At 40.0% G+C, this 27,651-nt stretch overlaps 1 protein-coding gene across 4 annotated transcripts; it reads left to right on the top strand.

Moving 5' to 3' along the window:
* Positions 1–25,240, top strand: LPL (lipoprotein lipase). 4 transcript variants are annotated; one of them, NM_001009394.1, is given in 10 exon segments: positions 1–250; positions 5,700–5,869; positions 12,244–12,423; positions 14,050–14,161; positions 15,153–15,386; positions 16,739–16,981; positions 18,224–18,344; positions 19,263–19,445; positions 20,966–21,070; positions 23,339–23,380. In NM_001009394.1, coding segments are annotated over 10 exon segments (1,437 nt in total). In that variant the 5' UTR covers positions 1–162; the 3' UTR covers positions 23,340–23,380.
* The last annotated feature ends 2,411 nt before the right edge of the window (positions 25,241–27,651 follow it).

Here is a 27,651-nt window from a genome sequence, read left to right as displayed (position 1 = left end):
AAACCTGCCGCTTCTAGCTCCCCACCCTCCCCTTTAAAGGGTGACTTGCTCCGCGCCAGACCGCTGCTCCAGCCTGCTGCCGCCTCGGGCTCAGCGGCTCTACTGCTCTGTCCGCGCTCGCGCCCGGTGCCCCGCATCTCCTACGGAGGGACATCCCCCGAGATGGAGAGCAAGGTCCTGCTTCTGCTGGCTCTGAGCGTGTGGCTGCAGAGTCTGACCGTCTCCCGCGGAGGGCTGGTCGCCGCCGACAGTAAGTTTTTTGCGCGCAGACTCCCCACTTGCAGAATAGGCTCAGTGGCCATTTGCACACGTTGTGAGGATGAGAAGGAAAGAAAGTAGGAAGGGGCTGCGATGAGCACCGGGGCCTCTCCTAGCCCGAGCGCTTGCCTCAGATAGGGTCGCGGGGGTGGGATCTGGAAGGAGCACGGAGGAGACTTTTCCTCCGATCTCTTTGGGGCGGCTCCCAACTCCCCTTTCTCTCTTTCGCGCGCAGTCCTCTCTACTCCAGCTGCGGCTGAGTTCCCTGGAGCCTGGGCTCTACAGGGAAATGAGCCGGGTAGGTCCGGTAGAGTGTGAGGGGCGGGGCCCGGAGGCGGGAGGAAGGGCTCTGCCCGCGGTGACCTGCTTTAACCTCTCCTCTTGCAGGGGCCCTGGAATGAAATGAAGGGGGCCAAGGTGACCCTGGCTTGGCCTTGGTCGCAGCTCAGCCCCAGCCAGTGAGAGCGCGAGTAAAAAGTGGCCCCTTCTGGAGAAGCCGGCCCGTAGTGGAGCGGGGGGAGGCACTGACCCCAACCCTGGACACTCTTGCTCTCCACGTGGAGGGACGTGGAGGAGAGGACGCGGGGCGCGAAGTCCTGGGCACGCGGGGTCCTGCACGCACTGGCGCGTCGGGGAAGCTGTCCATTTTCCACTCTTGTACCCTCGGCTTTACTTAGCTGCCAGCAAACCTGGTGAAGGGTTGACCACCGCTCCCCTCACCCCCACCCCCCGCCGTGAAAAACGTGGCAGAGCGACCAGCAATCTGACCGCTGACTTGGAGATTGCCAGGTTTGCGCTTGGCTACCCTTACTGTCCTCGGACTGTTCTCGGAGCTGAGCCCGACTCGGGCGCCCTGCCCCGCGGTGCGGTCCGAGCTCTTGGGGCTTCTTGGGCGCCACGGGGAGGCCACTGGCGGAACCCCAGTCACCGCTCACCAGGGATAAGGCGTCCAGGCCAGATGTGAGTTTATTGCAGGGAAGAAGAGCGCCCAGCCCGAGACCTGCCCACAATAGAGGCAGCCTGTGTAACTTGAGCCTTGGTTCAGCTAACACACAGCAGAACTAAAAAGGTAGCTGAAGCAAGTCATAAAAAGAGGCAACGTTTTCTTTTCTCTTTGGTGGAATTGCAGTTGGGGCGTGTCTCCTGGATGTGCTTTCAGGCGGCACGTCCTGCAGTGGCTCATTTTATAGTGAAGTTTGTCTCTGACTTTGCTACTAAGTTTGTCCCTGACTTTGCTATTTCAGCACAGAGTTGTGAAATAACATTTTTAATTTATTTAAGTCGGAGTAAAGTTGCTTTACCATGTTTTGTTAGTTTCTGATGTACATGAAATAGCATTTTTCATAGGTTAAAAAAAGGAAAGCTGATAAAAGTATCTTTTCTGTCAGATCAGTTTGAGAACACTGGAGGTTCAATTTGTTGTTGTTCAGTCGCTAAGTCGTGTCTGACTCTTTGCAACCCCACGGACTGCAGCACACCAGGCTTCCCTGTCCTTCACCATCTCCCGGAGTTTGCTTATACTAGTGTCCAGGGAGTTGGTGATGCCATCCAACCATCTCATCCTCTGTTGTCCCCTTCTCCTCCTGCCTTCAGTCTATCCCAGCATCAGGAGAAAGGAGACTCAGGAGACATGGGTTTGATCCCTGGGTCGGGAAAATTCCCTGGAGGAGGGCATGGCAACCCAGCCGGGTATTCTTGCCGGGAAAATCCCATGGATGGTGGAATCCAGCAGGCTAGGGCCCATGGGGTCCCACAGAGTCCTACAGAACTAGGGCGACTGACCAGACACACAGGCAAACATCTTACCAAGTAGCATGTGTGTTTTACACTATCTGAGAAAATGGTTGGAACAAAGTCCAAATTCTTGTTTCAGATAGTACATCACGGGATAATGTTACTTAGACCAGAAACACACACAAATAAGTGTCATTCACAGTTTTACAGTTTTTGTCAGACTCCCTGAGAGATTCAGGACCCTAAATTACTGGGCTAGTAAGTGTCACCTGTCTGGATTTTGCTTCTTCAGTCCTAAAATGAGGAATTTAGACCAGACTCAAAATCCTCTTAGACCCTTTAATTCCTTACTCTTCCATGCAAATAGACACAAGTGATTAAGGAATTAAATTGGATTTTAATCAATCTGTTTTTCCTAGCTATAAATGCTTTGTAAGGGAGGAATCATTTGGAAATGGACTTGAAATTAATCCCCCCCATCCTTCCTTCCCACTCTCACTCTAACCCCCATCCCCTCTTTACATAATGCCTCTTCTATCACAGCAACTCTCTGCTCTCTCCTCCAAACTAATTTAGGTAGGAATGTAAGACATTCAGAGTAGAAACGAACAAGTGTGAGGAGGGAATGGTAAGTACCACCACCTCTGGGCTCTGACTATACTTCTCTGTTTTCGATTTCTAAGAAAAATATGAGGATATGGGCACTGCCCTCAGGCTCTTTTTTTTTTTCTTGGAGCCACCACAATCTCTGCATGGCCTCATTAGGAAATTTGAAGAGCTCAGTAGCTACAAGTCTGTTTGACTGGCCATAGAGAATTTCTAGGCTAATATCTGAGTTAAACATGATGAGTGATGACAGCAAAATAGCACATAGCACCTTCAAATGAAGCAGAGCTCAGCAAGAGCATGATTGATTAATGTATGGAAAGGTGGGAGTCAGGCACCGGGGAAATTTTGGCAGCAGGAAATGTTCACTTTCTTTCTGGCGGTGTATTTTTAGCTCAACCATCCTTTCTTGCTTTATTTCAGGAGGAGAAATTAGGCTGTAGAGTTTACAGCTGATATTTTTGCAAACATTTTTTTTTGTAAAATTGGAAAGTCAATCTGCTTGTTAGGTAAGCAAGCGGCTTGTCTACATTAGAATGTCTGAAAACTCCAATCAGTTCATTCAGATAGCAACACTGATTTTTTTCCCCAAACCTTTTTTTTTTTTTTTGGTGGGGAGCGGGGGGTCAGCATTCTATAGAAGCTGAGCTGATAATTATGACCATCAGCCTCAGAGAAGAAGTGAATTACTGATGACATTATTTAGGAGTGTATGTTTGTGTGTGTCAGAGAGGAAAAACAAACAGAGAAAGGAAGGAAGTAAAAACTTTAAGAGAATGGCATTATAATTGAGCTCATATACCTCATGTCTTCATATAAATGTTAATCTTATTTATCTGATAACTGTGAACTGCCTTTAGAGTCACTTTTCTGGGATGCTCAATGCTCCTCCTATAATGTACCTTCTATAAGTATACCTTTAAAGGGTTTGGACTTGACCTAATTTCATCTCTGTGAGTTATTATCTGTGTTAAGATAACTCCTAGCCTTTGTCAACACACTTTGATTTTTTGTTGTTTATTTAGGAATTTAGAGATGAAGATTACATAGTCAAGAAATGCATTGACTTGTAACTTACCTGATGCCCCCAAATCTCCCTTAGTGTTTGATGAGGACACATCTCATGGTGTGATGTTACTAATATGATGAGTCAAATTCAGAACAGAGGCCTTAAAAAGGATTAAATGTTAGGCAACTTCCCCTGTAACACACACTATTCTAAGGTGGCTTTACTTCTAAGGGGATCTAGTGAAAGGTCCTTCTATTATCATTTCCATGTATAAAAAACAATAATTTCCTTAGTAGCAGTTGAGTCAAATCAGTTCAATCTGCCAGCCAGGAGCAATCCCCAGGGTATATATTATGATGACTAAACATACTGTTGACCCACAGTCAGGGTCTATCCTTCTCCCTAACTCTTCCTGGCCTAAGTCAGTTGTATGAGGGCTGGTAGAAATTGGGAAACCACACTCATCTTTAGAATGCCAAGACATCCTTAAGTGATTACAAACAACCAGGTATGTGGAAATACCTTTGGTATGTGTCAGAACACCAAGGAGAGGGAAAGACTGATTAAACACCAGTAGCATCTATAATTTCATATACAGAATAGACAAAGAATTGAAAACATCACATAGCATATAGAGGGGTACTGTTTTCTTGTCAAAGGCTTCATTATGCTTTCTGTAACTTAAAAAAAAAATCCGTGAAAAGCAAAACAGAAGTTTCCAAATACAAATTTTCTTGTAAATGTATGAATTTTCTTCTATTTTTCTTTACAAGCTATGTAGCCCATAGAAATGATGGTGTGGGAAATTGGAGCTCTGAATGATCCATATGGTAATCTGGTACAACAGTTAAAGATTTAACAGACTTTTCTTTTTCATAGAAATATACAAATCCTGCCTTAATAATTTCAAAGAATATTCTTAGTCATTTCAAAACCACCAGCAACTCTAGGGCCACCATGTTGCATAAATCTAGAAAAAAAATAGACTAAAAGTGACTCTTATCCTCTGGAGTTATGCATAGCAATAATCTTAAATATCAGTTTAGCAACCAGGTGGTGGGCGAGATCTGTCTGCCAGATTGTTCAGGTTATTTCTGCTTTAAAAAGCTTGCTGATCGAACATATTAAAATAAGACTGTTAAGAAGGGAAACATAAATCATTTGATACAGAGTGATGTGGGTGAAACTAACCTAGCTTGAAATTTTCTAAGGCAGTTTCTAACAGTAAAATAACTTCTTGGGCAAAATCAAAAGTAAATTGCAATACAATTTACTTAAAATTTACTTAAGATGTTTACTATGATATAGTATGTACTTCCTACAAATACCCTGTGAAGATTCATCAACATTTAGAAGTATTGTCCAGAGACTCAAAAATAGGCCAGAGTTTTCTTACTCTCCTGACTCAGTCGGGGCTTAACAATGAAGAGTGGATTCTTTCCAAAACCGCCTCTGCTGTAGTATTTTAAGCATCGGTTTTGTGTGGAAGTCTGTGAAGACATAAGTGAGGAAAGAAATATTAGGGGAAAGAATTAATCATAATTCATACATAGCACAGATATTTCTGAACAAATCACTAAAGCAATTTTGAACTGATGTATCTTGCCATGTGGGGAGGAATAATTCCATACAAAATGTCCCCATGCTTCTAACTTTTCTTCTTGTTAAAATTTTTAAAAATAGTGTAGTGAAAAGGAAACAGTCTTCCCTCAAACAAGCTTTGTTGTTGCTTGTTTTTGTTGGTCGGTCATTATGTCCGACTCTCTGTGACCCCAAGAGCTACAGCATACCAGGCTTCCCTGTGCTTCGCTCTCTCGGAGTTTGCTCAGACTCATATGCATTGAGTTGGTGATGCCATTCAACTATCTTATCCTCTGCAAAGTGTCAGATACAACTGAGCACTGGAGCACTGTCAACTTTGAGTACCACTGGAGGATCAACCATTCTCTTGCAATCTACTTTTTTTTTTTTTTTTTACTTTAGAAACAAAAATAGCATTAGTGGTATTTGCTTGTGAATCTAAAGCACACTAGTCCAGCAAATAAAACAAACCACCCTCTAATTAACCTCCTATCCAATTTTTCATTTTCAGGGATTACAAGAGGAAAAGATTTTAGAGACATTGAAAGTAAATTTGCTCTCAGGACTCCCGAAGACACAGCTGAGGACACTTGCCACCTCATTCCTGGAGTGACGGAATCTGTGGCTAACTGTCACTTCAACCACAGCAGCAAAACCTTTGTGGTGATCCATGGCTGGACGGTAAGGAAGGCTCTTCTTTAGGTAGGAGTAGACTGGCATGAACTAAGCATTCTAACAGGCTTGTTGAGAGCCCAGTGAGTGATGTGGGTTCCCAGTGATAACTTTGCTTTAAACTGAATAAAAACAGTTCTGGCTCAGGTGGGGATTGAGAAATCTAAAGCAACAAGTTGCCTACTATACAGAGTGAAGTAAGTCAGAAAGATAATTCCATACGCATTATGTATGGAATCTAGAAAGCTGGTACTGATAAAATTATTTGCAGGGCAACAGAGATACAGACATAGAGAACAGACTTATGCACGTGGGAGAGAGAGGAAGAAGAGGGTGGGATGTATGGAGAGAGAAACATGGAAACATACATCACCATATGTAAAATAGGCAATGGGAATTTGCTGTATGACTCAGGGAACTCACACTAGGCTCTATAACAACCTAGAGGGGTGGGATAGGGAGAGAGGTGGGATGGAGGTTCCAGAGGGAGGGAGCATAGATATACCTATGGCTGATGCATGTTAATGTTTGGCAGAAATCAACACAATACTGTAAAGTAATTATCTTTCAATTAAAAATAAATTTTTAAAAAGTATATAAGAAAAGCCACATGGGTACTTCCTCTGGACAGTGCTAGCCTTCAGTTTACCATGGTGCCTAGCTGTGACCTCAAACTGGCCGTTCCCCTAGCCTTTGCTCAAGTACAGAGCAGAGTGTAGGTTAGAGGAACCGGTGGAGACTGATGCATCTGGTGCATCGCCCAAGTCCTTTCCTAAGGAAGATGACCTGTGAGAGGGAGGAGAGGGCTGGGGTGGAGGGAAGAGACTGTGTTCTGCTTTGCCATTCTCTAGCTCTGCGACTGGATCCAGCCACTTCTCGCCACTGGGCCTCAGTTTACTAATCTGTTAAAAAAATGAATTTAGACTGGACGTCCCTCCTCTCCCAACATTCTCCAACTGTAAACTTTAGGGAGCTTTTCTAGAGATGAAAGAGAGCTAGCCAGGGAACTGTCATGCAAGATGATTAGCAAAGGTGAAAACTGCTTATATTTACTTTTCAAGAATATGAAAAAAGTAGTTCTCTTTAAATATACCCGCTAGTCCCTTTATATGGTATAGTTCTTACCTAACTAATTTGTTTTCAATATTTTCAGTCCTTAATGAACAGATTTTTATAGCTCATTAAAAATAACTTAGATAAAATAGATGCTTAAAGAAATATTATCTTTCCATTATGTCCAGAGTTTGTGAATGTGGTAATAGATACTCAACTTTAATGAGATGAATCAACTAATGGTTGTTCTTTCTACTCCTGATTTTTTTTTCATACAGAACTTAAGTGCCTTTGTTATTGACAGTGTAGGACAATTGCTATTACTTTTATAAAGATGAAGGCAACAACTAACGGATTTCACAGGAATATTTATTTTAACAAAACACATATATTTGTTAGAGTTCAGGAGCATATTATATATCTTGCATTTTCAAATTTTTGACATAGATTTTTTTTTACATTTTAAGAGGTTTATGTTGGAAAATATAATCTTTGGTTATTTTAGACACATTTTGGCTATATTTAGAACTTAGCTTTTAATACTTTTCTAAAAAGTTTAAGCTTAACATTCATATGACAGAAATAAATTAAATATCTCAGGTATCTCAACTTAACCCTGAGAGAATTTTGTAGTTTAGGAATTTTTGAAAAATATTTCCTCCTCACACTAAGATGACATGACTCACCCAGTATCAGTAGATAGTGGTAATTTCTATCATTAGCCCCACTGCTTAATAAGACTACTTATATTCTTCACATGTGTCCTGACATTTTTGAGTGCCTGGGCTCAGAAGCTGGGCCACTGGCTATGGGACTGTTTCACTCTGCAGAACTAGGTGGTCTGTGCAACAACTCATGTAGGCATTGCAGTGAACAACCTGGCTTCTTCAGTGGGACCACCAGGTGCAGGTGGCAAGGAAGACTTCAAGGGCAGCTGTGTGCCTGTGCTGCTGCTGCCGCTAAGTCACTTCAGTCGTGTCTGACTTTGTGCGACCCCATAGATGGCAGCCCACCAGGCTCCCCTGTCCCTGGGATTCTCCAGGCAAGAACACTGGAGTGGGTTGCCATTTCCTTCTCCAGTTCATGAAAGTGGAAAGTGAAAGTGAAGTCGCTCAGTCGTATCCAACTCTTAGCTACCCCACGGACTGCAGCCCACCAGGCTCCTCCGTCCATAGGATTTTCCAGGCAAGAGTACTGGAGTGGGGTGCCATTGCCTTCTCCGTGTGTGCCTGTGAATCAAAGCTATTAAAAATTAGTACTGATTTAAGGAAACTGAGAAGGAAAAAAGCTAGGAAATATTACCTTTTTGGAACTGAAGAAGGTGGGTCCTTGTTTTCCAGTCCTTTGTTGGGTTGTTGTTACTGTTCACTCAGTCGTGTCTGAATCTTTGTGACCCCATGGATTGTAGCATGACAGGCTTACCTGTTCTTCAGTATCTCCCAGAGCTTGCTCAAACTCATGTCCATCAAGTCGGTGAAACCATCCAATCATCTCATCCTCTGTTGTCCCCTTCTTCTCCTGCCTTCGATCTTTCACATCATCAGGATCTTTTCTAATGAGTGGTCTTTTGTCTTCGCATCAGGTGGCCAAAGTATTGGAGTTTCAGCTTCAGCATCAGTCCTTCCAATAAATATTCAGGACTGATTTCCTTTAGGATTTACTGGTTAGATCGCCTTTCAGTCCAAGGGACTCTTAAGAGTCTTCCCCAACACCACAGTTCAAAAGCATCAATTCTTCAGCGCTCAGCCTTCTTTGTAGTCCAACTCCTACATCCATACATGACTCCTGGAAAAATCGTAGCTTTGACTAGACAGACCTTTGTTGGCCAAGTAATGTCTGTGCTTTTTAATATGCTTCTAGGTTGATCATAGCTTTCCTTCCAAGGAGCAAGCGTCTTTTAATTTCATGGCTACAGTCACCATCTGTGGTAATTTTTGAGCCCAAGAAAATAGTCTGCCATTGTTTCCCCATCTATTTGCCACTAAGTGATGGCCCTGGATGCCATAATCTTCGTTTTTTGAATGTTGAGTTTAAGCCAGCTTTTTCACTTTTCTCTTTCACCTTCATCAAGAGGCTCTTTAGCTCCTCTTTGCTTTCTGCCATAAGGGTGGTGTCATCTGCATATCTGAGGTTATTGATAGTTTTCTTATAATTGATAGTTTTCTTAAAATTGATAGTTTTTTCTTATAAACGTATCTTATGTTAAATTTTAAAAAGAAAGGATAAGATTGTTAGGCCGTTACTAAAAGTATCAGTCACTGTAGGGGGTAGCTTGGGTTCCTTGTCCTTTGACAGACTGCCCAACTCAGAAGCACTGATAGTACAGAAAAAACTTATAATAGGGGTTGAGAGAAAATAAGATTTTCCTGCCTTATCTGAGGTAAGCTGCTCAGCCATTTAAGGGTATGGGACTAAGTGAGGAGGTTCTGCAGCCTTGTCATGAGAAACCCAAGGGAATGCTTAGTATGCAGGGTGCCCAGGACACTTCCCAGGAGGCAGTGCAGCCACAGATGTCCTGGAGGTTGGCCACCTGCTTGTGTTTAAGTACAGGGTTCTAATTGTGATGTTGGAGCTCCTCACCCTAGCTAAAAGGAGGAGTGATTAGCATTGTGTTCTGGAGAAATGACATCATCCTCTCTGGAAAGGCAGCTGCAAACGGTGGTTAGCCTTCAACCTACAAGAGAGGAGAAAGATAGGGCAGCACCAATTCTTCAGGGTTTTATGCTGGGCGGGCATTGCATCTGGTTCTTCCAAAGACCCAGGCTCTGCACCCTGACTGGAAGCAGCCACACAGAGATGTGTTCATAGAAGATTCAAACATGTTCCTAGTGATCTCACATCACCTTTGTGCTTTTTTGGCTTTGCTTTCTCTTCGTGCTTGAGATAGCTTATCAGTTCAGTTCAGTTCAGTCACTCAGTCGTGTCTGATTCTGTGATCCCATGGACTGCAGCATGCCAGGTTTCCCTGTCCATCACCAACTCCCAGAGCTTGCTCAAACTCAATGTCCATCAAGTCGGTGATGCCATCCAACCATCTCATCCTGTCGGCCCCTTCTCCTCCTGACTTCAGTCTTTCCCAGCATCAGGGTCTTTTCCAATGAGTCAATTCTTCTCATCAGGTAGCGAAAGTATTGTAGTTTTACCTTCAGCATCAGTCCTTCCAATGAATTTAAGGACTGATTCCCTTTAGGATTGATTGGTTTGATCTCCTTGCAGTCCAAGGGACTCTCAAGAGTCTTCTCCAACACCACAGCTCAAAAGCATCAATTCTTCGCTGCTCAGCTTTTTTATAATCCAACTCTCACATCCATACATGACTACTGGAAAAACCATAGCTTTGACTAGACAGACCTTTGTTAGCAAAGTAATGTCTCTGCTTTTTAATATGCTGTCTATGTTGGTCATAGCTTTTTTTCCAAGGAGCAAGTGTCTTTTAATTTCATGGCTGCAGTCACCATCTGCAGTGATTTTGGAGCCTGAGAAAATAAAGTCTGTCACTGTTTCCATATAGCTTATAGAGCTGGCCTTTTATCACTGCAAATAGATTGGGAACCAAAGTGGTCACAAGAAGACATTTAGGAGTGGAGAGTAACTTCCAGATCATCTGATCCCTTTGTTTCATAGGAGCCCTGACAAGGTTAAAACAGTGCCTGTGTTCATAGACGTAATTAGGGGAAGAACTGGGATTGGAACCAACATCTCCTGAGTCCCAGGCTTGCTTTTTCCTTCTACAAAGCACAGCAATGTGGTGAAAATTTGTCCACTTTCTTAGTGTCAGGTGTGAATCGAGAGTTCATGTTTTAATGTTTTATCCTACAAAATAGATTAAACAGAATGGAAGTATTTGGCTGATTCATGTTGATATATTGCAGAAAACAACACAATATTAGGAAGCAATTATCTTCCAATTAAAAAATAAATAAATTTTAAAAAAGAAAACAAATACAAAAATAATAATAATAAAGGAAGCAGAGCTGAAAGGACCCACCATCTAAGATCAAAGTTTCAAACGAAGTCCCTTGGTTTGGGAATTCAAGAATCTTATTTTTTCTATTGGCATTACTCTAAGAAGAATACAGGTTTTACAGATTTCCCCTTAAAAGCAGCCTAAGACATTTATTTCAGAATTTTCTTTGTCTGTTGAGTCATAGCGTTTACTAGGGCTACAGTATGATCAGCTCTCAGGTTGTAATAGAGGTGGGTAGATTTAAAACAGGTTGTTGCTATGTATAGGCTCTTGGCAGGATGGCATGGAATTTTGTCATCTGTATTTTTTTTAATGTGTTCGATTATTTTAAAATAAGCATATTTGCCAAGATGTTCAGTGTCTCCTCTTTGATGGCATAAATCTTTCCACTTTGAATTTGGGGGCCTTTATCAACAAGAAGCAAAGGATTACAGATAGCAGTTTGCTTATCTCCAAAACAAGACCAATCTCATAATTTTGGAAATTTGATAATTAAACCTCATTAATTTGCACTCTGATAATCAAGAATTTGAAAGGATGGTGAAAAAGTCTGAGCTGAAACTAATAATTTTCTAATGTATTAAGAGATTGCTAAATAAAATTATCTTCTGTTAGAATAGTATGTTTAAAACTATTTTGTTCACTATCACATCAAATTTTGTATGTAAATAACCCTTTATAAGAATAAAGGTATGGAATCTAGAAAGACAGCAATGATGACAATCCTCCTTGCAGGGCAGCAAAGGCAACACATACAGAAAGAACAAACTTTTGGACACAGTGGGGGAATGAGAGGGTGGGATGATTCGAGAGAAAAGCATTTAAACGTATACATTACCATATGTAAAACAGATAGCCAGTGAGAGTTTGATGTATGACACAGGGAACCCAAAGCCAGTGCTCTGCGACAACCTAGAGGAGTGTGATGGGGAAAGAGGTGGGAGGGTTCAAAGCGGGGGGACCTATATATACCTATGACTGATTCATGTTGATGTATGGTCGAAGCCATTATAATATTGTAAAGTAGTTGTCCTCTAATTAAAAACTTAAAAAAGAAAATGAAAAAAAAAGGAAAAAGGATACTCACATTCCCCAAAATATTTCTGTTGGGAAATATTTATTAACCCAATTGAAAGTATTTAAACTAAATTTCTTTTAAAATAGTCTGTCATTCTACTGTAAATTTTATCTTATTCAGACTGATCTTTCCTTTCAATACTAGAAATTATTGAAGTTTTACTGATGAACCAATGGGCTTCCTATGGATTTTCCCCCCATTTAATCTATGAGGTCGACATATGTATCTATTGATATAACAAGCTGTAGGTGGGCATTTTAAGGATGCTTGTATCATCCTCCTCAGGTGACAGGAATGTATGAGAGTTGGGTGCCAAAACTTGTGGCTGCCTTATACAAGAGGGAACCAGACTCCAACGTCATCGTGGTGGACTGGCTGTCACGGGCCCAGCAGCATTATCCAGTGTCTGCTGGGTACACCAAGCTGGTGGGACAGGATGTGGCCAAGTTTATGAACTGGATGGCGGTAAGACTGAGGGAAGGAGCCTTGTGTATCCAGAACAGACCAGTTGGCTAGAGCTGAACTAACGGCTGGTTTCTGTTCCTTTGTGGAAAAAAAGAGAAAGTGTCACTCGCTCAGTCGTGTCTGACTCTTTGCGACCCCGTGGACTGCAGCCTGCCAGTCTCCTCTGTCCATGGGATTCTCCAGGCAAGAATACTGGAGTGGGTTGCCATGCCTTCCTCCAGGGGATCTTCCTGACTTAGGCATCGAACCTGGGTATCCCACGTTGTAGGCAGATTCTTTACCATCTGGTCCACCAGGGAAGCCCTTTATTCTTTTACATTTAGATATAGATATTTTGGGGATCAACTCATATCTTCAGAATAAGCATAGACATTATTTTTTTCAGCTAAAAGTAGCATTATGATAAAAAATGATAATGCTATAAAATCCATAAAGCATAGTCCTGCCCTGCACTGTCCTTTGATATTTCCATGGTGAATAGATTTGCTGAGACCAAGAACTAAGTGGGCAGAACAGACAAAAGCTTGTTATTTCAGGGCAGAGGAAAAATGTCATGTTCTGCCGAATCCTTCTCTACCAGTTGGCTGGCACATGGAAATTTTATCCAGGCTTTGACCTGTTAGAATACCAATCTTTTGATGAAAATTTTAATATTACTTATTCCTTAGTGTGGATTAAAGATCTGAATTTTTGTTGAGAGTTGGAGGAGTGATGGAGATGAGCTAGGGAAAAAAATGCAGGAAAAGTGTGTAGGATATGAAGTAGCTGAGGGTCAGGAGCTTTATTCACTTTGACTCTCTGAGGTCATCCTCTGAAAGTTACCTTTGGAAAGTATCTTGGGGTTGAAATGAAGATAATACTCTCACAGGCCATTATTTAAGCCAAGTACTTAAAAATAAGCTCGGTTTATTGAATCGATCATTAAAAGATAAAAGTTCTTTTCTTGACTCTTTTGCTAACCAGGAGAGTGAACTTGGGCAAATCAGATCACATTCCTGGAACTCGGACTTCTCATCTGTTGAATGAGAAGGCTGGCCCATATGTGTCCCATATTCTGTAACACTTTCCAATTTTAAGTCATTGCTAGAGTAACCTTAAAGAATAAAGTAACACAAGGTATTTGAGTAGAAAATGATGAGTTAAATATACATTTGTATGTGTGTGTCTATACATATATATATAGAGAGAAATACCTATATATAAATATGGTGCTTGGTCACTTAATCATGTCCAACTCTTTGTGACCCCATGAACTGTGGCCAGCCAAGCTCCTCTGCCCATGGAATTTTCTGGGCAAGAATACTGGAGTGGGTTGCCATTTCCTACTCCAATATATAAATATACACATATACATATATTTTCAGATGTATGGAAATTCAACATTTCTATTTCAGACATTTGGAAAGCTCTAATTGAAATATTAGTAAGGAAAGAGAAAATCTCAACAATATAGTCTATGTTCCTCTTACCTGTAACAAGAAATTAAAATAAATAATTAAGTTTCAGTATTGCCTCTATTTTGAAAATTATATTTATTTATTTGAAACACTATTCAACTTTTATTTCTTTTAGCATTGATATTTTGCAAAGAACTGTAAAACTCCTTTTTCTGTTCGTCTTCCAAAGGATGAATTTAACTATCCCCTGGGCAATGTGCATCTCTTGGGATACAGCCTTGGGGCCCATGCTGCTGGTATTGCAGGAAGTCTGACCAATAAGAAGGTCAACAGGATTACCGGTAAGAAAGCAGTGCCATTTTCTCTTAAAACAAAAGAACTGCATTGCCTGTTGCTCTGAAAGAGAATCAGGATGTTTGTCAAACAAGCATATGTGTGTTACCCTCCTGGGTATGCCTGGCCATTTGATTATCACATGGGAGGGCTCTTTTTCTGGAATAAAATAAAATTCAGACCCTTGCTCTCATGGGCTCACTATCTACTGGCAGAAGAAGAGAAACGATGCAGAGTTAAACACAGAAAGCCCAGTGGCATCTCAGAAACCTGTTTCCCTCCTCCGTTTGCTCTGTGCTTTGATAGTGTATTGCACACATGTCTGTCACCTCTCACATCAATACTGGAGAAAAGAAAAAAGGACCCACACCAGAGGCCATTTGGAAAAAGGAGACCTGTCATCCAGGCCAATGGCAATAGATAGTTTGACCTATGTAGAGAGGAAGAAAGAGCCCAGCCCCATTTACAGGCCTTCTAACCAGGCACAGAAATAATTCACAAAAGGGAATCAAGTCATCCTGTGTGAAAATTGTTATTTAATGATTAGTTTGAGAAATTCAAATTTTTATTTTTGAAGAAGAGATAAGCCTTCTCTTACGAATCTCAGTAATTTAAAACTCAGTCACTGCAGAATTGGAGCTGATAACAATCTGTGACTGCCAATTACATTCAAATGATGAGCAATGGAATGCTAAGGTGATACTGATGGAGACTAAAACTAATGGGAATTAAATAATCTCTGAGTGACTTCCCTGGTGGCCTAGTGGTTAAGAATTCACCTCGCATGAAGGGAACACAGGTTCCATCTCTCCATGGGGGAACTAAGATCCCACGTGCGGTGGAGCAACCGGCCACATACCTCAACTAGAGAATTCATGCAACCCAAAGGAAAGATCCCACGTGATGAAATGAAAGATCCCACATGCACAGCTAAGACCTCATGCAGCCAAATATATAAATAAATAAAAATCTCTGAGGGCTTTTTGCTTTCCCTCTAAGGCCTAGATCCGGCTGGACCTAACTTCGAGTATGCAGAAGCTCCAAGTCGCCTTTCTCCCGATGACGCGGATTTTGTAGATGTTTTACACACGTTCACCAGGGGGTCACCTGGCCGAAGTATCGGAATCCAGAAACCAGTAGGGCATGTCGACATTTACCCTAACGGAGGCACTTTCCAACCAGGATGTAACATTGGGGAAGCTCTCCGTGTGATTGCAGAGAGAGGCCTTGGAGGTAAATATAATTCAGAAGTTAACGAAACGTAAGTTGTTGTCTTAACTCTTACTGACCAAGTGCCCTGCCATTCTCCACAAGTACATAGTTTGAATATACATTTAGCCAAGATGTGTTTTTGAAGAAGTCTGTCACATTTTACCACGATCACCTTGGAGCCTCAATACTTCCTGGGGTCAGATAGATGTTTCATCTTGTATTATATTGTAAGCTGCACTGAAAACTGCACTTGCAGTAATAAAAGGGAAAAAAACAAACAGTGATACGGCAGGAAAACTGCCTTGCCTTTGATAAAGTATTATCGTGCTACACATTAAACTTTGAATACAGTGCAAAACCAGTAGAGTTATTTTTAGTTCTACTAAAAGTAAAGGACATGTCAATTAGTCCAGATTTCTTTTGCCAGCCTTTTAAAGAGATGTACAAATCAAAAACAAATCACCATTCCCTAACAATAAATATTCCAAAATTTTAAGAAGAAAATACAGTTTAATATTAGTTTTTAATGTTGAATAATCATGTTAAAGTGAAAGTGAAGTCGCTCAGTTGTGTCAGACTCTTTGCGACCCCGTGGACTATAGCCCACCAAGCTCCTCTGTCCATGGGATTCTCCAGGGAAGAATACTGGAGTGGGTTGCCATTATGATTTGTTTTAAGGGATCTTTGCATACCTCGTGGGCAATGGGACCTACCTATAACCAATATACTCCTGGGGGTGGGGCATACATTATAGAATTTACAGCATAATGTTACTAATTTTAATTGGTAAAAAAGCTTATGATAAAAAACTGTACTTTTATGACATTGCTGATTATTTCTATAATTCTATAATTATACATTTATAGAAATATATAAATAATATGTTTATAATTATAGAAATTAAAGAAATAATTATTAATAATTCTATTATTTCTATAATTTAATGTAAATATCATGAACAGTGACACACTCCTCAATTATTCTGTTAATATGGCAATTATACCTATGATGTGGTTTCTAGGGGTATACTTCCAGAATCATCTAGAGGTATTATATACTTTCAATATAAGCAAAAGGTGTCATGAACTGGGGGAAATCAACTTCTATCTTGGATGTCCTTATTACAGCTTCGTAAACATACTCACAAATATAAGACAGCAGAAGCGTCTAAAGTTCCTGATAAAATTGGCAACTTTAACATTCTTGGGGTAGGGAAGAAGCTACTATCAAGAGTGCCTCCTTAAACAGGACCTACAATCAAGGAGATCATTTTGTTCTAACACCACATCTCAGCTGTATTAGACATGCAAGATGAAACATTCATTGTGAACTGTCACAGAGTTGAAATGTTCCTTGTGTCTCTTTTTCCCCAGATGTGGACCAGCTAGTGAAGTGCTCCCACGAGCGTTCCGTTCATCTCTTCATTGACTCTCTGTTGAATGAAGAAAATCCAAGTAAGGCCTACCGGTGCAATTCCAAAGAAGCCTTTGAGAAAGGTCTCTGCCTAAGCTGCAGAAAGAACCGTTGCAACAACATGGGCTACGAGATCAACAAGGTCAGAGCCAAAAGAAGCAGCAAGATGTACCTGAAGACTCGTTCTCAGATGCCTTACAAAGGTAGGCTGGAGACTGCTATAAATAGGAAAATGGATTTGATCCTATTTTTTTATTATCATGCTTGTTGCATCACATGTACTGATTTTGTCCATTGCAATAGAGATGATAAAACAATGTTGCTAAGTTCTGAGCCCTCATTTGTGTTTCTGTTGGTAGAGGGGAAGTTGCACTAATCCATTTTGCTGGAGTTCCTAATTCCCACTGCTAGTAAGGCCCAGGGCACAACTGCACTGCCTTGTGCAGCAGTTCTGCCTGCCACCATCCTCTGTGCTTGTGCCCATTAGCATGGGCCACCACATTAGTACCAGGCTCTGAGTTCATTTGAAACCATTCATACAGAGTCATCAAACTATGGCCCTTGAACCAATTCCAGCCCATCATCTGCTTCTTTAAAAAAAAAAAAAACTTTTGTTAGAATGTAACCACATTAATTTATTTCTGTATTGACTAAGGGTGCTTTCATGCCTCCATGGCAGAGTTGAGTGGTTGAGACAGAGACTATTTGGCCCGCAAAAGCTAAACTCTTTACTCTCATCCTTTGCAGAAAAAGGATGCCAACTCCTAAAATCTGCTTTGGGCTTCCCAGGTGGCTCAGTGGTAAAGAATCTGACTACAATACAGGAGACGCAGGTTCAGTCCTTGGGTTGGGAAGATCTCCTGCAGAAGGGAATAGCAACCCACTCCAGTATACTTGCCTGGAGAATCCCATGGACAGAGGAGCCTGGTGGGCTACAGTCCATGGGGTTGAAAAAGAGTTGGACACGACTGAACTACTAAACAACAAACAACAAAGTCTGCTTTAAGTGAAGGCAGGAACCACCTGTATTTGAAAATGAAACTAGTCCTGAGAGGGAAGAATATACCAAACCTTCTAAGACACTCCCATTTTGTTAAGAATCTGAGTCTCCTGCATTGCAGGCAGATTCTTTACCATCTGAGTCGTTTAGGAAGCCCAGTGCCTGATCTTTCTGGGTCTGCTTACCAAGTCAGATACACCTGAATTCTTCCTATCCACTAGAACCACACTCTTCTGCAAGGGAGTAGAGTTCAAAGCCTGAATATTCTAGTAGTAAGCACTGCATAGATATGAAGCAGTCTTTCCGAGTCACATTTATAGTCATGTATGAACACTTCCTGTTGATCACTAGTAGGATGCAGTCTGCTGTTGAGAGTGCATGCTTGTTTGTGCTGCGGCGTTTCCATAAAGACTGATCAGAGCTTGTTCTGATTTTCTCTCTACAGTCTTCCATTACCAAGTAAAGATACATTTTTCTGGAACTGAGAGTAATACATACACCAACCAGGCCTTCGAGATCTCTCTGTATGGCACTGTGGCTGAGAGCGAGAACATCCCTTTTACCCTGTGAGTAGCCACAGGATTTTACCTTCAGCATGGGGGCTTATCATGACACTGTTACCTGCCCTGACCATCAGTTTGAGGAACAGAAAGGGCATAGGATAGCAGTCCCCAACCTTTTTGTCACCAGGGACCTGTTTTGTGGAAGACAATTTTTCCATGGACCGGGAGATGGGGGATGGTTTCAGGATGATTCAAGCTCATTACATGAATTGTGCACTTAATTGTTATTATTATTACATCAGCTCCACCTCAGATCATCAGGCATTAGATCTCAGACCCCTGGCATAGGACTCCTAAAAAAAGGTGTACACTCAACAGAAAAATTTTTAAAAAGCTTTAAATTTTTTAAAAGGCAAAAGATGTTCATTACAGTGGTACCCACAGTAGCATAAAATTAGAAGCAAAGTAAGTGTCCAAAACTGAGGCAAGGTTAAGTGAATTGTGGTTCAACAAATCAATAAAATCAATCTAGCCTCTAAAAAGTGTAGTTATAGAAAACTAGGTAAAGCATGTTAAAAAGTGGAAGGTAAACCATAAAGTGAATAAAGAAAAAATAGAGAATTGCATGTACACTATGATTGTGACAAAGGAAACACATGTTCACATATCAATACAAATAAGAAGGAAATATATGAAAATGAAAATAATATCTCTAAATGATGGACTCATGAATTTTTTCTCTTAGGAATTATATTACATAATTCATATTGTTAGGATAAAAGTTGGAATACTTTAAAAGGATGTAGCCATCTTTCAAAATACGCTAAGTGCCATTGACATTCATCTTGTGTATTTTGTTGGACATTTTTTGCATTTTTAAAATATTCCCCAAACAATAAAGCTATTTACCTTTTAGGAGGAAGAAAAAGGGAAAAAATTCTGATTTTCAGAACTAACCAAATATGTTGATCTTTTATTCAGGCCTGAAGTTTCCACAAATAAGACATACTCCTTTCTACTTTACACGGAGGTGGATATTGGAGAATTGCTAATGTTGAAACTCAAATGGATTAGCGATTCCTACTTCAGCTGGTCCAACTGGTGGAGCAGCCCCGGCTTTGATATTGGGAAGATCAGAGTAAAGGCAGGAGAGACTCAAAAAAAGTAAATAATTTTTCTCCATTCACTTCTGATTCACTCAAATGTCTTTACCTAGAAATAGTATTTCTGGAGCCTCCAACATTCAGGTGAAACTTTAGTAGGCTTTGTTTTTAAAGCTATATACCTATACCCAAGGATTGAACCCAGCTCGCCTGCATTGTAGGCAGATTCTTTAGCTTCTGAGCCACCAAGAAAGCCCCATTCAGTATAAAAGTTTTAAACCCTCTGAGGCTCTCTATGCAATTCATTTAAAACTATATACCTAGATAATTATTCTTATTTTTTAAGAGTATTATTTTATTATTATACTAGAGAAGTAATGGTATTTCTGCATTTCATGGAAAGAAAACATAAACAACATTGAGTTGCCACAATCATTGAGTAAAGCTGAGATTAGAAGTCAAGAATCTCAACTTCTCATTTAACATTGATTCCTGCAAGCACAAAACAGTTATGCAGAGAAACTTAGTGATGCCACTCGGACATTCAGAGATTAAAACGAATCTCAGGACTTCCTGGCAGTTCAGTTGTTAAGACTGAAAGTTTCCACCGCAGCGGGTGTGGGTTTCGTCTCTGGTTGGGGAGCTAAGATCCCACATGCCAAGAGATATAGCCAAATATTTTTAAAAATTAAAATAAAAACCAACCTCTTCAAGAAGCATGAGATTCCAAGATAATCTCATCCTCTCTCCCCTACCCAAATCCACATAGATCTATAAAATGAAATGCAAAGAGAGCCTGAGAGGATTTAAAACTTTTATACTGAATGGGGCCTCCTTGGTGGCTCAGAAGGTAAAGAATCTGCCTACAATGCAGGAGACCTGGGTTCAATCCCTGGGTTGGGAAATCCCCTGGAGAAAGAAATGGCTTACCTACTCCAGTATTCTTGCCTGGGGAATTCCATGGACAGAGGAGCCTGGCAGGCCGCAGTCCATGGGAATGCAGAGTCGGCCACGACTAAGCGACTACACTTTCACTTTCTTTCATACTGAATGTACAGGGATTTTGTAAACTTCAGTATACCATTATTGTAAATAAAAATGACTCTTTAAATTAGGATCAATAATATATTTCTCCTTTGTCATTTTCTTCTATAACCAAAGTAGGGGAGGGAAAGAAGTTGTGAATGGAGAGGCTATACAGAGTAGTGTTTCTCTAGCAGGGCCAGTTGAAGGCTGCTTTCTGAATTCCTTAATGCAGACACTGAGAAGTGGTAAAGTTGATCTTGTATCATCTTTTGGTAAGAGCCTGATGATTTTAAACCTGCTCCAGGCTATCTGTATGCCAATCTATACTAATGAATGAGCTTTATTGCCAAACAGTGCATTAGGCCCACAAATAACCATCTGATTCAGATGTGTTGCTGACTGGAATGGCCTGAGTATAAATAGTTAATTATTGGAAATATCAAAAGAGTCAGAAGAATCATGTAAGTTTCAGACAACCCTGAAAGAAGAATTTATTTTTGAATAGTCACTTTTATTGTTCCAATATGCTGTGTTCACATACATTTTCTTCCACAGGGTTATCTTCTGTTCCCGGGAGAAAATGTCTTATCTGCAGAAAGGAAAGTCACCTGTGATATTTGTGAAATGCCATGACAAGTCTCTGAATAGAAAGTCTGGCTGGTGAGCATCATGGGCTCAGGCTCTCTGGGTATCTTGAACTTGCTCTCCAAAGGATGCTGCTTCATGCTTTGCCCTTCACCCCTGAACTAGAGACTTGGACTGAGTCTTGTGTTGGGAACCTTCAGATGGTCTTTCTTAAAGTCTTCTATTTACACATTAGGGGGCTTCCCGATGGCTCAGTAGTAAAGAATCCGCTTGCCAACGCAGGAGATGTGAGTTCAATCCCTGGGTCAGGAAAATACTCTGGAGGAGGAAATGTCAACCCACTCCAGTATTCTTGCCTGGGAAATCCCATGGACAGAGGAGCCTGGAGGGCTACAGCCTATGGGGTCACAAAGAGTTGGACACAACTGAGCGACTGAGCATGCACACACACACGTGCACACACGCACGCACATTAAACCTGTCCATTTGCTTTTAGCAATACTTCCTCTATTTTCTTTTTCCTGTTCTTTTTGCCATCTCTGGTGCACTTCGAAGGTTTTATTTTACTTCTTGAATTACCACAAAATCTTCACTTCTGCTTTTTCCTGTACTGCAGCCCTGCTCCCTTTACAGACCTGTGTGCAGAGCATATATCACAAGTTTGTAGCCATCGCTGTGGCTATGGGCACAGCTCCTCCTGGGAGGTACCCAGGGGAGTGAACCATCAGCCAAAACCAGAGTCTGCCTTGATTCTGAGTGCCAGCAGATTCCAGGACAGGGAGCCAAAGGGGCAGCCACCATGCATCCGTCTCAAAACCCCCAAAGCTTATGGACTTAAGAGTTTAAAAGATGGTTCTCTTTTCCACCTCAAAACAACTGCCTGGCTCTTTTCTACCTGACCTTTTAATCCACATGGCAGCTGGCAGCTGAATTTTTCCAGAGCGTCAGTACTAAGTAGAGACTGAACATGTGACTGCCTCTCTCTCCACCATGTCCCCTCCTGGAATTCCCAAAGTATGCCACTTCCATTCCTCCACTCATCCCCCTGCCAGGTGCAAGTGCTGAAGGGTTGTAGGTATAAAGGGGGAAAGCTTAGATCACATCATACCAGCCAGTGACACGAGAAAACAATGGGAAAAGTTGGTCACAACATCATCCGGAAATAGAAGAGCTAATTGCTTTTGGTTTGTCTTCCCCAGTAACATTTACAGACAAAAGTACAGAAGAATTCTCTAATCAGAAAAAGCATATTAAAGGCTCTATGTGACATATCTCTTTTATTTTTAATTTCTATTTTATAATACAGTTTATCAATGGATAAGTATGGATTTCAGACTTTCTCTATACATGTATAATATTTACCTTATTTTAGTTTTTTACATTATGGCCTTATGACATATATACTTTGGACAAAATGAAGCCATCTGGATTAAAAACATTAATGTAAGAGCGTTCAAGATAAACTTGAAAGGGAGAATAGTTACTGGTGTTGAGCAAGGGAGAATAATTGAATTTTTATCCAAGTGTATACTTCTACTAAGAGCTTCATTGCTTTTTTTTCTTCGTCACAAATCTGAGGCGATTCATATTTGTTTTAACTCTTCAAAAGGGACTCTTATAAGAAGTTTTATATATGAATTTATATTATGTACAAACATACATAAACATTCTTATGTATATATTATCCCAAGGTCATCCACAACTTTAATCTGTAATGTGAATTAAAAAAAAAAATTGAAAAATTAGGAACCAACTCTTATCTGTCTATCAAGTATTTCTTGTCACATTTGTGTAAGTTATAAGACTTTATCTAAGATAGTCTAATGATATGTTCTTCATCTGATGATAAGATTACTGAAACAACAGATATTTAAGGAGTTTTGTTTTTTTTTTCTTTTTATTCCTGAACTTTATCTAGGAGGTAATTATGACTCAGACTAATAACCTTCTGCCGTTTTTCACCTCTGTGACTAAGTCAGTGAACTAAAAGCTTCTCTCTCATCTTCTGGTAAAACTCTTTAGAAGACTCATATCACAAGAAAAGGAAAAAAAATAGGTATTTTATTTAACAAGTTTTAGAAGTAAGAAATCTTGCTAAATTTTGAAATCATTCAATTCAGTCTTCTGAAAAGGATACTCCTTATCGAGACATGGCTAAGTAAATACTAGACTGTCTTTGACTCCTATGAGCCTGCCACTTCCTCTGATTAGATTTATTCTCACAACCTTTGTTCTGAACTTCTGGTTGACTGCTTTTTCATCTTGAAGGTGGTGAGGGACGGAAGAGGGTTATAAAACACTAAGCAGATAATAAATTGCCATTCTTCCTCTGTTTTCTCTCAGAAACTTGGCAAAGCTACAGAAGAAAGAACAGCATATGAATTCTATGAAGAATGAAGTAACTTTTACAAAAGACGTCCAGTGCTTTAGATGGTGAAAAGTGAATTTTCCTGAGTATTAACCCCAGCTCTAGTCTTATTAGTTATTTTAAGATACAGTCTCAAATACTAAAACTAATTCAATTTGAGGTGTATAGTGCCAAATAGCACATCTTCCAACATTAAAACAAATAACAGATATGAAAAGCACTGCATTCTGTCCTTGGAGAAAAAAATGAGTTATTTAAAATGGTAAAATAATCAGATCTCTGCATGTAGTAAGTTTAGCCATAGCCTAAAATTGATTAAAATCTCATTTTTAATTGGGATTCTGCATTTTCTAGGTTGATAACCTTCTCAAAGCTTTCTCCAAGTCTAAATATAGAAAGTAGGATTTTTTGCAGCATGAGTAGGACCCGTTTACTCATCAATCAAAATCCCTACTTCCTTGGAATTACTCTCCTCTTGCCATTGGAATGTAGTTCAAGAGTGAACCAGGAACTAGTGACTTGGAGATAGAAATGAAGAATAGAGTTGATAAAGCACTGAACCTTTAAACACCCTCTACGGTTGGTTGCATCATAACTAAGTTACAAATTAAAGGAGATATATAAAGTTGAGATCAATTAAATCTTAATAAACTTTACAGTTTATGGTTTAGTATTTCCCCTTCCTTTTCCTGCTTTGTCTCAAGATTATATTTTAATAGTTTTTCCCTAGATAGGCTTTTCAAATGAGCCTGTTATCATCAGCTGATACAGAATTTTAACTACAGAGAAAAAAAAAAGATACCATAATTGTATTATCAGATTTTCAAAATTATATTCATTGAAGTCCTTTAATGTATGATAGTTACTGTTTAATTTTAGGCTTATTTCAGCCATGCTTCAGTCAGACTTCGAGCATGTCTCTTTCTTCCCTAACTATGATAAGAAAATATGTGTTCAAGATGAAACTTTGCATCATGCAAAGTCCTACAGATTTTAGACAAAGGTTGTTTTTACTAAGTAAAGAAAGAGAAAAGTTACAGTCAGTCATATAAGTGCTTAAAACCATTGTGGACAATGAAAAGGATCAATTTCTATATCCACGTGAATTGTCATGAAAGTTGTTGTTTTTAACAACTAGTCAAGAGTGAGTGAACATTTATTTATAAACCAGATCTCATATTTTCAGAATGCTTTTCTATATATTATTATAAAATGATAGAGAAGTCAAATATTTCAGAGGCTATTACTGGAAATCCAAACTGTGAATGCGTGTGGGTGTCTGAACACATATTCACGTATGAAGCCCCACATATATGATTATTCCTCAGCATGGCTTGGAAGGCAAATGAAGAGGTGCATTAGAACACAGTGCAGTAGAAAGTGTTCCAGTGGTGCCGGAACACTCCTTCGTCTGAGAGCTACGATTGTGCCTGTACAAAGTAGAATGAATGCTGGGATTGACATCAGCCAGTTTGGAATGAATGCTCTCTAAAAATAAAATGTTGTGCGACCTGTTGTTGGCATCCCCCTTCATTGTTATAATTCATTAATTCTCGGGATTTGGGTTTTGAGCAAGGGTGCGTCAACTTAAGAAAGTATAAATTCGATCAGCGTATGGCCCTGGGAACTCTGACTTCTACAGACTTCACTATATATATATATCAGCAATGCTTTGACTTTCAATGTTATTTATTAGCTGTAAATATATGTGTGTATGTGTAAAGGGAGATTGTACATACTGCAAAGGTCCCTGTGGCTATCTGCATTTATAGATGTTTGGTGCTAATTTTGTACGTGTTTTTATCAGTGACAGTTTCACTGAGCCAACTTACTCTGATGAAACAATACAATAAAATGGGCTTTAAGAAAACACAAAACTTACTTGTGTGAAGAAATGGAATCTACTTTTAATAAAACTGACAACATTTTATTACAATGCTAAGTCATTATTTTGTATCATTTAAACTCCCCTTTGGAGAAGGCAGTGGCACCCCACTCCAGTACTCTTTCCTGGGAAATCCCATGGATGGAGGAGCCTGGAAGGCTGCAGTCCATGGGGTCGCTGAGGGTCGGACACGACTGAGTGACTTCACTTTCACTTTTCACTTTAATGCATTGGAGAAGGAAATGGCAACCCACTCCAGTGTTCTTGCCTGGAGAATCCCAGGGACACGGGAGCCTGGTGGGCTGCCGTCTATGGGGTCGCACAGAGTCATACGACTGAAGCGACTTAGCAGCAAACTCCCCTTAAAAGAAATTTATTCTTAGAGCCAGATTCATTCAGCAAATTTTTACTGAATAATCCCTATGCTCAGTAAAAAGTACAGCTTCTAAAAATAACAGTGCACAGTATATTTTTTTATATTTACATTTGTACAAAGTCTTAGAGATCATTTAAACTATAGCAAAAAATGATACAGAATTATTCCTAAATAAAACACACAGAACTTTTCTTGCCTGCCAGACACTTCTTCACAAGTAACATGTTAGACTAATAATAAATATTTTTCACCATTTCCTGGAATAATGTCTCTGTTTCTGAGATCTGATCATTAGCTATGAAGCGGATGGCATTTGTATAATAAAATGAACACTTTGGAAGTACATTTTTAGACCTTTTCATTGAATTGTTTTGATAATGGAAAAGAACAACATACAGCCCACCCATGTAACTAAGTAGGGATTGCTTCTTAGCACAGTCAGTACTTAGTATTCTTGAACAAATTTTTGGAGAATGGATTGTTGTTCTAAGACTTGGAATAGTTTACTATTGGTTTGACTTCCTGGCCCACACTTTCTTCATTTAAAGTGTTATGAATTGCATATTTTGTTTTTCTAGTTACCTTAAACTAAAATAAGTATCGTTTTATAAAATCAGTAGTGACCTCTTAAGAAATTTACACAGTTACTAATGTTTAGACACAGCCTCTATCTTGTTCATTAAGGAAAGTCTTTTGGAAAGCCAAATTATTACACTGAATCTAAATGACATGCATGCTTATCAGCTACTTCTGGACAACCCAAGCTTCTAATCTACCCTATTAGCATTCCAGCTGTGCCCACTGAGTTTTAGAAATGCAAGATCAATGCCTGATTGTTCTCATTTCCACTCTATAAGTGTTAAATGATTAAGGAACACAATCAATAATATTGTAGTAACTTCATATGAGAATGGATGATCACTAGACTTATTATGGTGATCATTTCATAATGAACTCTGGAGTTCAGTTGAGGATGCCCCTGAGTCTTTGAGTACTGATCACTAGGTGTCTGTGTGTGTGAGAGGGATGGGGAGGGGGATAGTGAACTACCAAAGGTTCAGGAAAGAACTCACCAAAAGGAACAAAGAAAATAGTACCTATACAGCTCACATAGAAATAAGATAGTGCCCGTTTCCAACTCACAGACAGGAAAAACCTCATAATTTGTGCTACCAAGTACAATGAACAAAAGAGCTTTGCTTCAATAATTCAACAAAAATAGGTCTAAAACACTTCACTGGTCCTGTCAACACAGCTTAAAAGAAAGACTCAGAAACTAAAGCTGTTTTCAAGAACCTGTATCCCAGAACAAGGCTAAAGAACATTTATAAGAATTTTGAGCATCCACAAAGGCAAAATCCACAAATGTACCTGATCAAAAACTATTAAGAATGCAAAAGGCAGAAAAATGTGACCAGTACCGACAAAGAAAAAGAAAATAAAAACCAACCCATACTACAGAATCAGTAGTTCAGGACCTTAAAACAGTTAAAATGACTATATTGCATATGTTTAAAGAGCTAGAGATAAGAATGAGTATGTGAAGTAGAATCTTGGAAGCTCTTTCAAAACAATGGATAAGAAAGCTGTGGTACATATACACAATGGAGTATTACTCAGCCATTAAAAAGAATTCATTTGAATCAGTTCTGATGAGATGGATGAAACTGGAGCCGATTATACAGAGTCAAGTAAGCCAGAAAGAAAAACACCAATACAGTATACTAACACATATATATGGAATTTAGGAAGATGGCAATGACGACCCTGTATGCAAGACAGGGAAAGAGACACAGATGTGTATAACGGACTTTTGGACTCAGAGGGAGAGGGAGAGGGTGGGATGATTTGGGAGAATGCCATTCTAACATGTATACTATCATGTGAATTGAATCGCCAGTCTATGTCTGACGCAGGATGCAGCATGCTTGGGGCTGGTGCATGGGGATGACCCAGAAAGATGTTATGGGGAGGGAGGTGGGAGGGGGGGTTCATGTTTGGGAATGCATGTAAGAATTAAAGATTTG

This window comes from Ovis aries, chromosome 2, assembly GCF_016772045.2.
Source record: "Ovis aries strain OAR_USU_Benz2616 breed Rambouillet chromosome 2, ARS-UI_Ramb_v3.0, whole genome shotgun sequence".
Lineage (NCBI taxonomy): Eukaryota > Metazoa > Chordata > Mammalia > Artiodactyla > Bovidae > Ovis > Ovis aries.
This window is presented reverse-complemented; position numbering and strand designations above follow the sequence as displayed.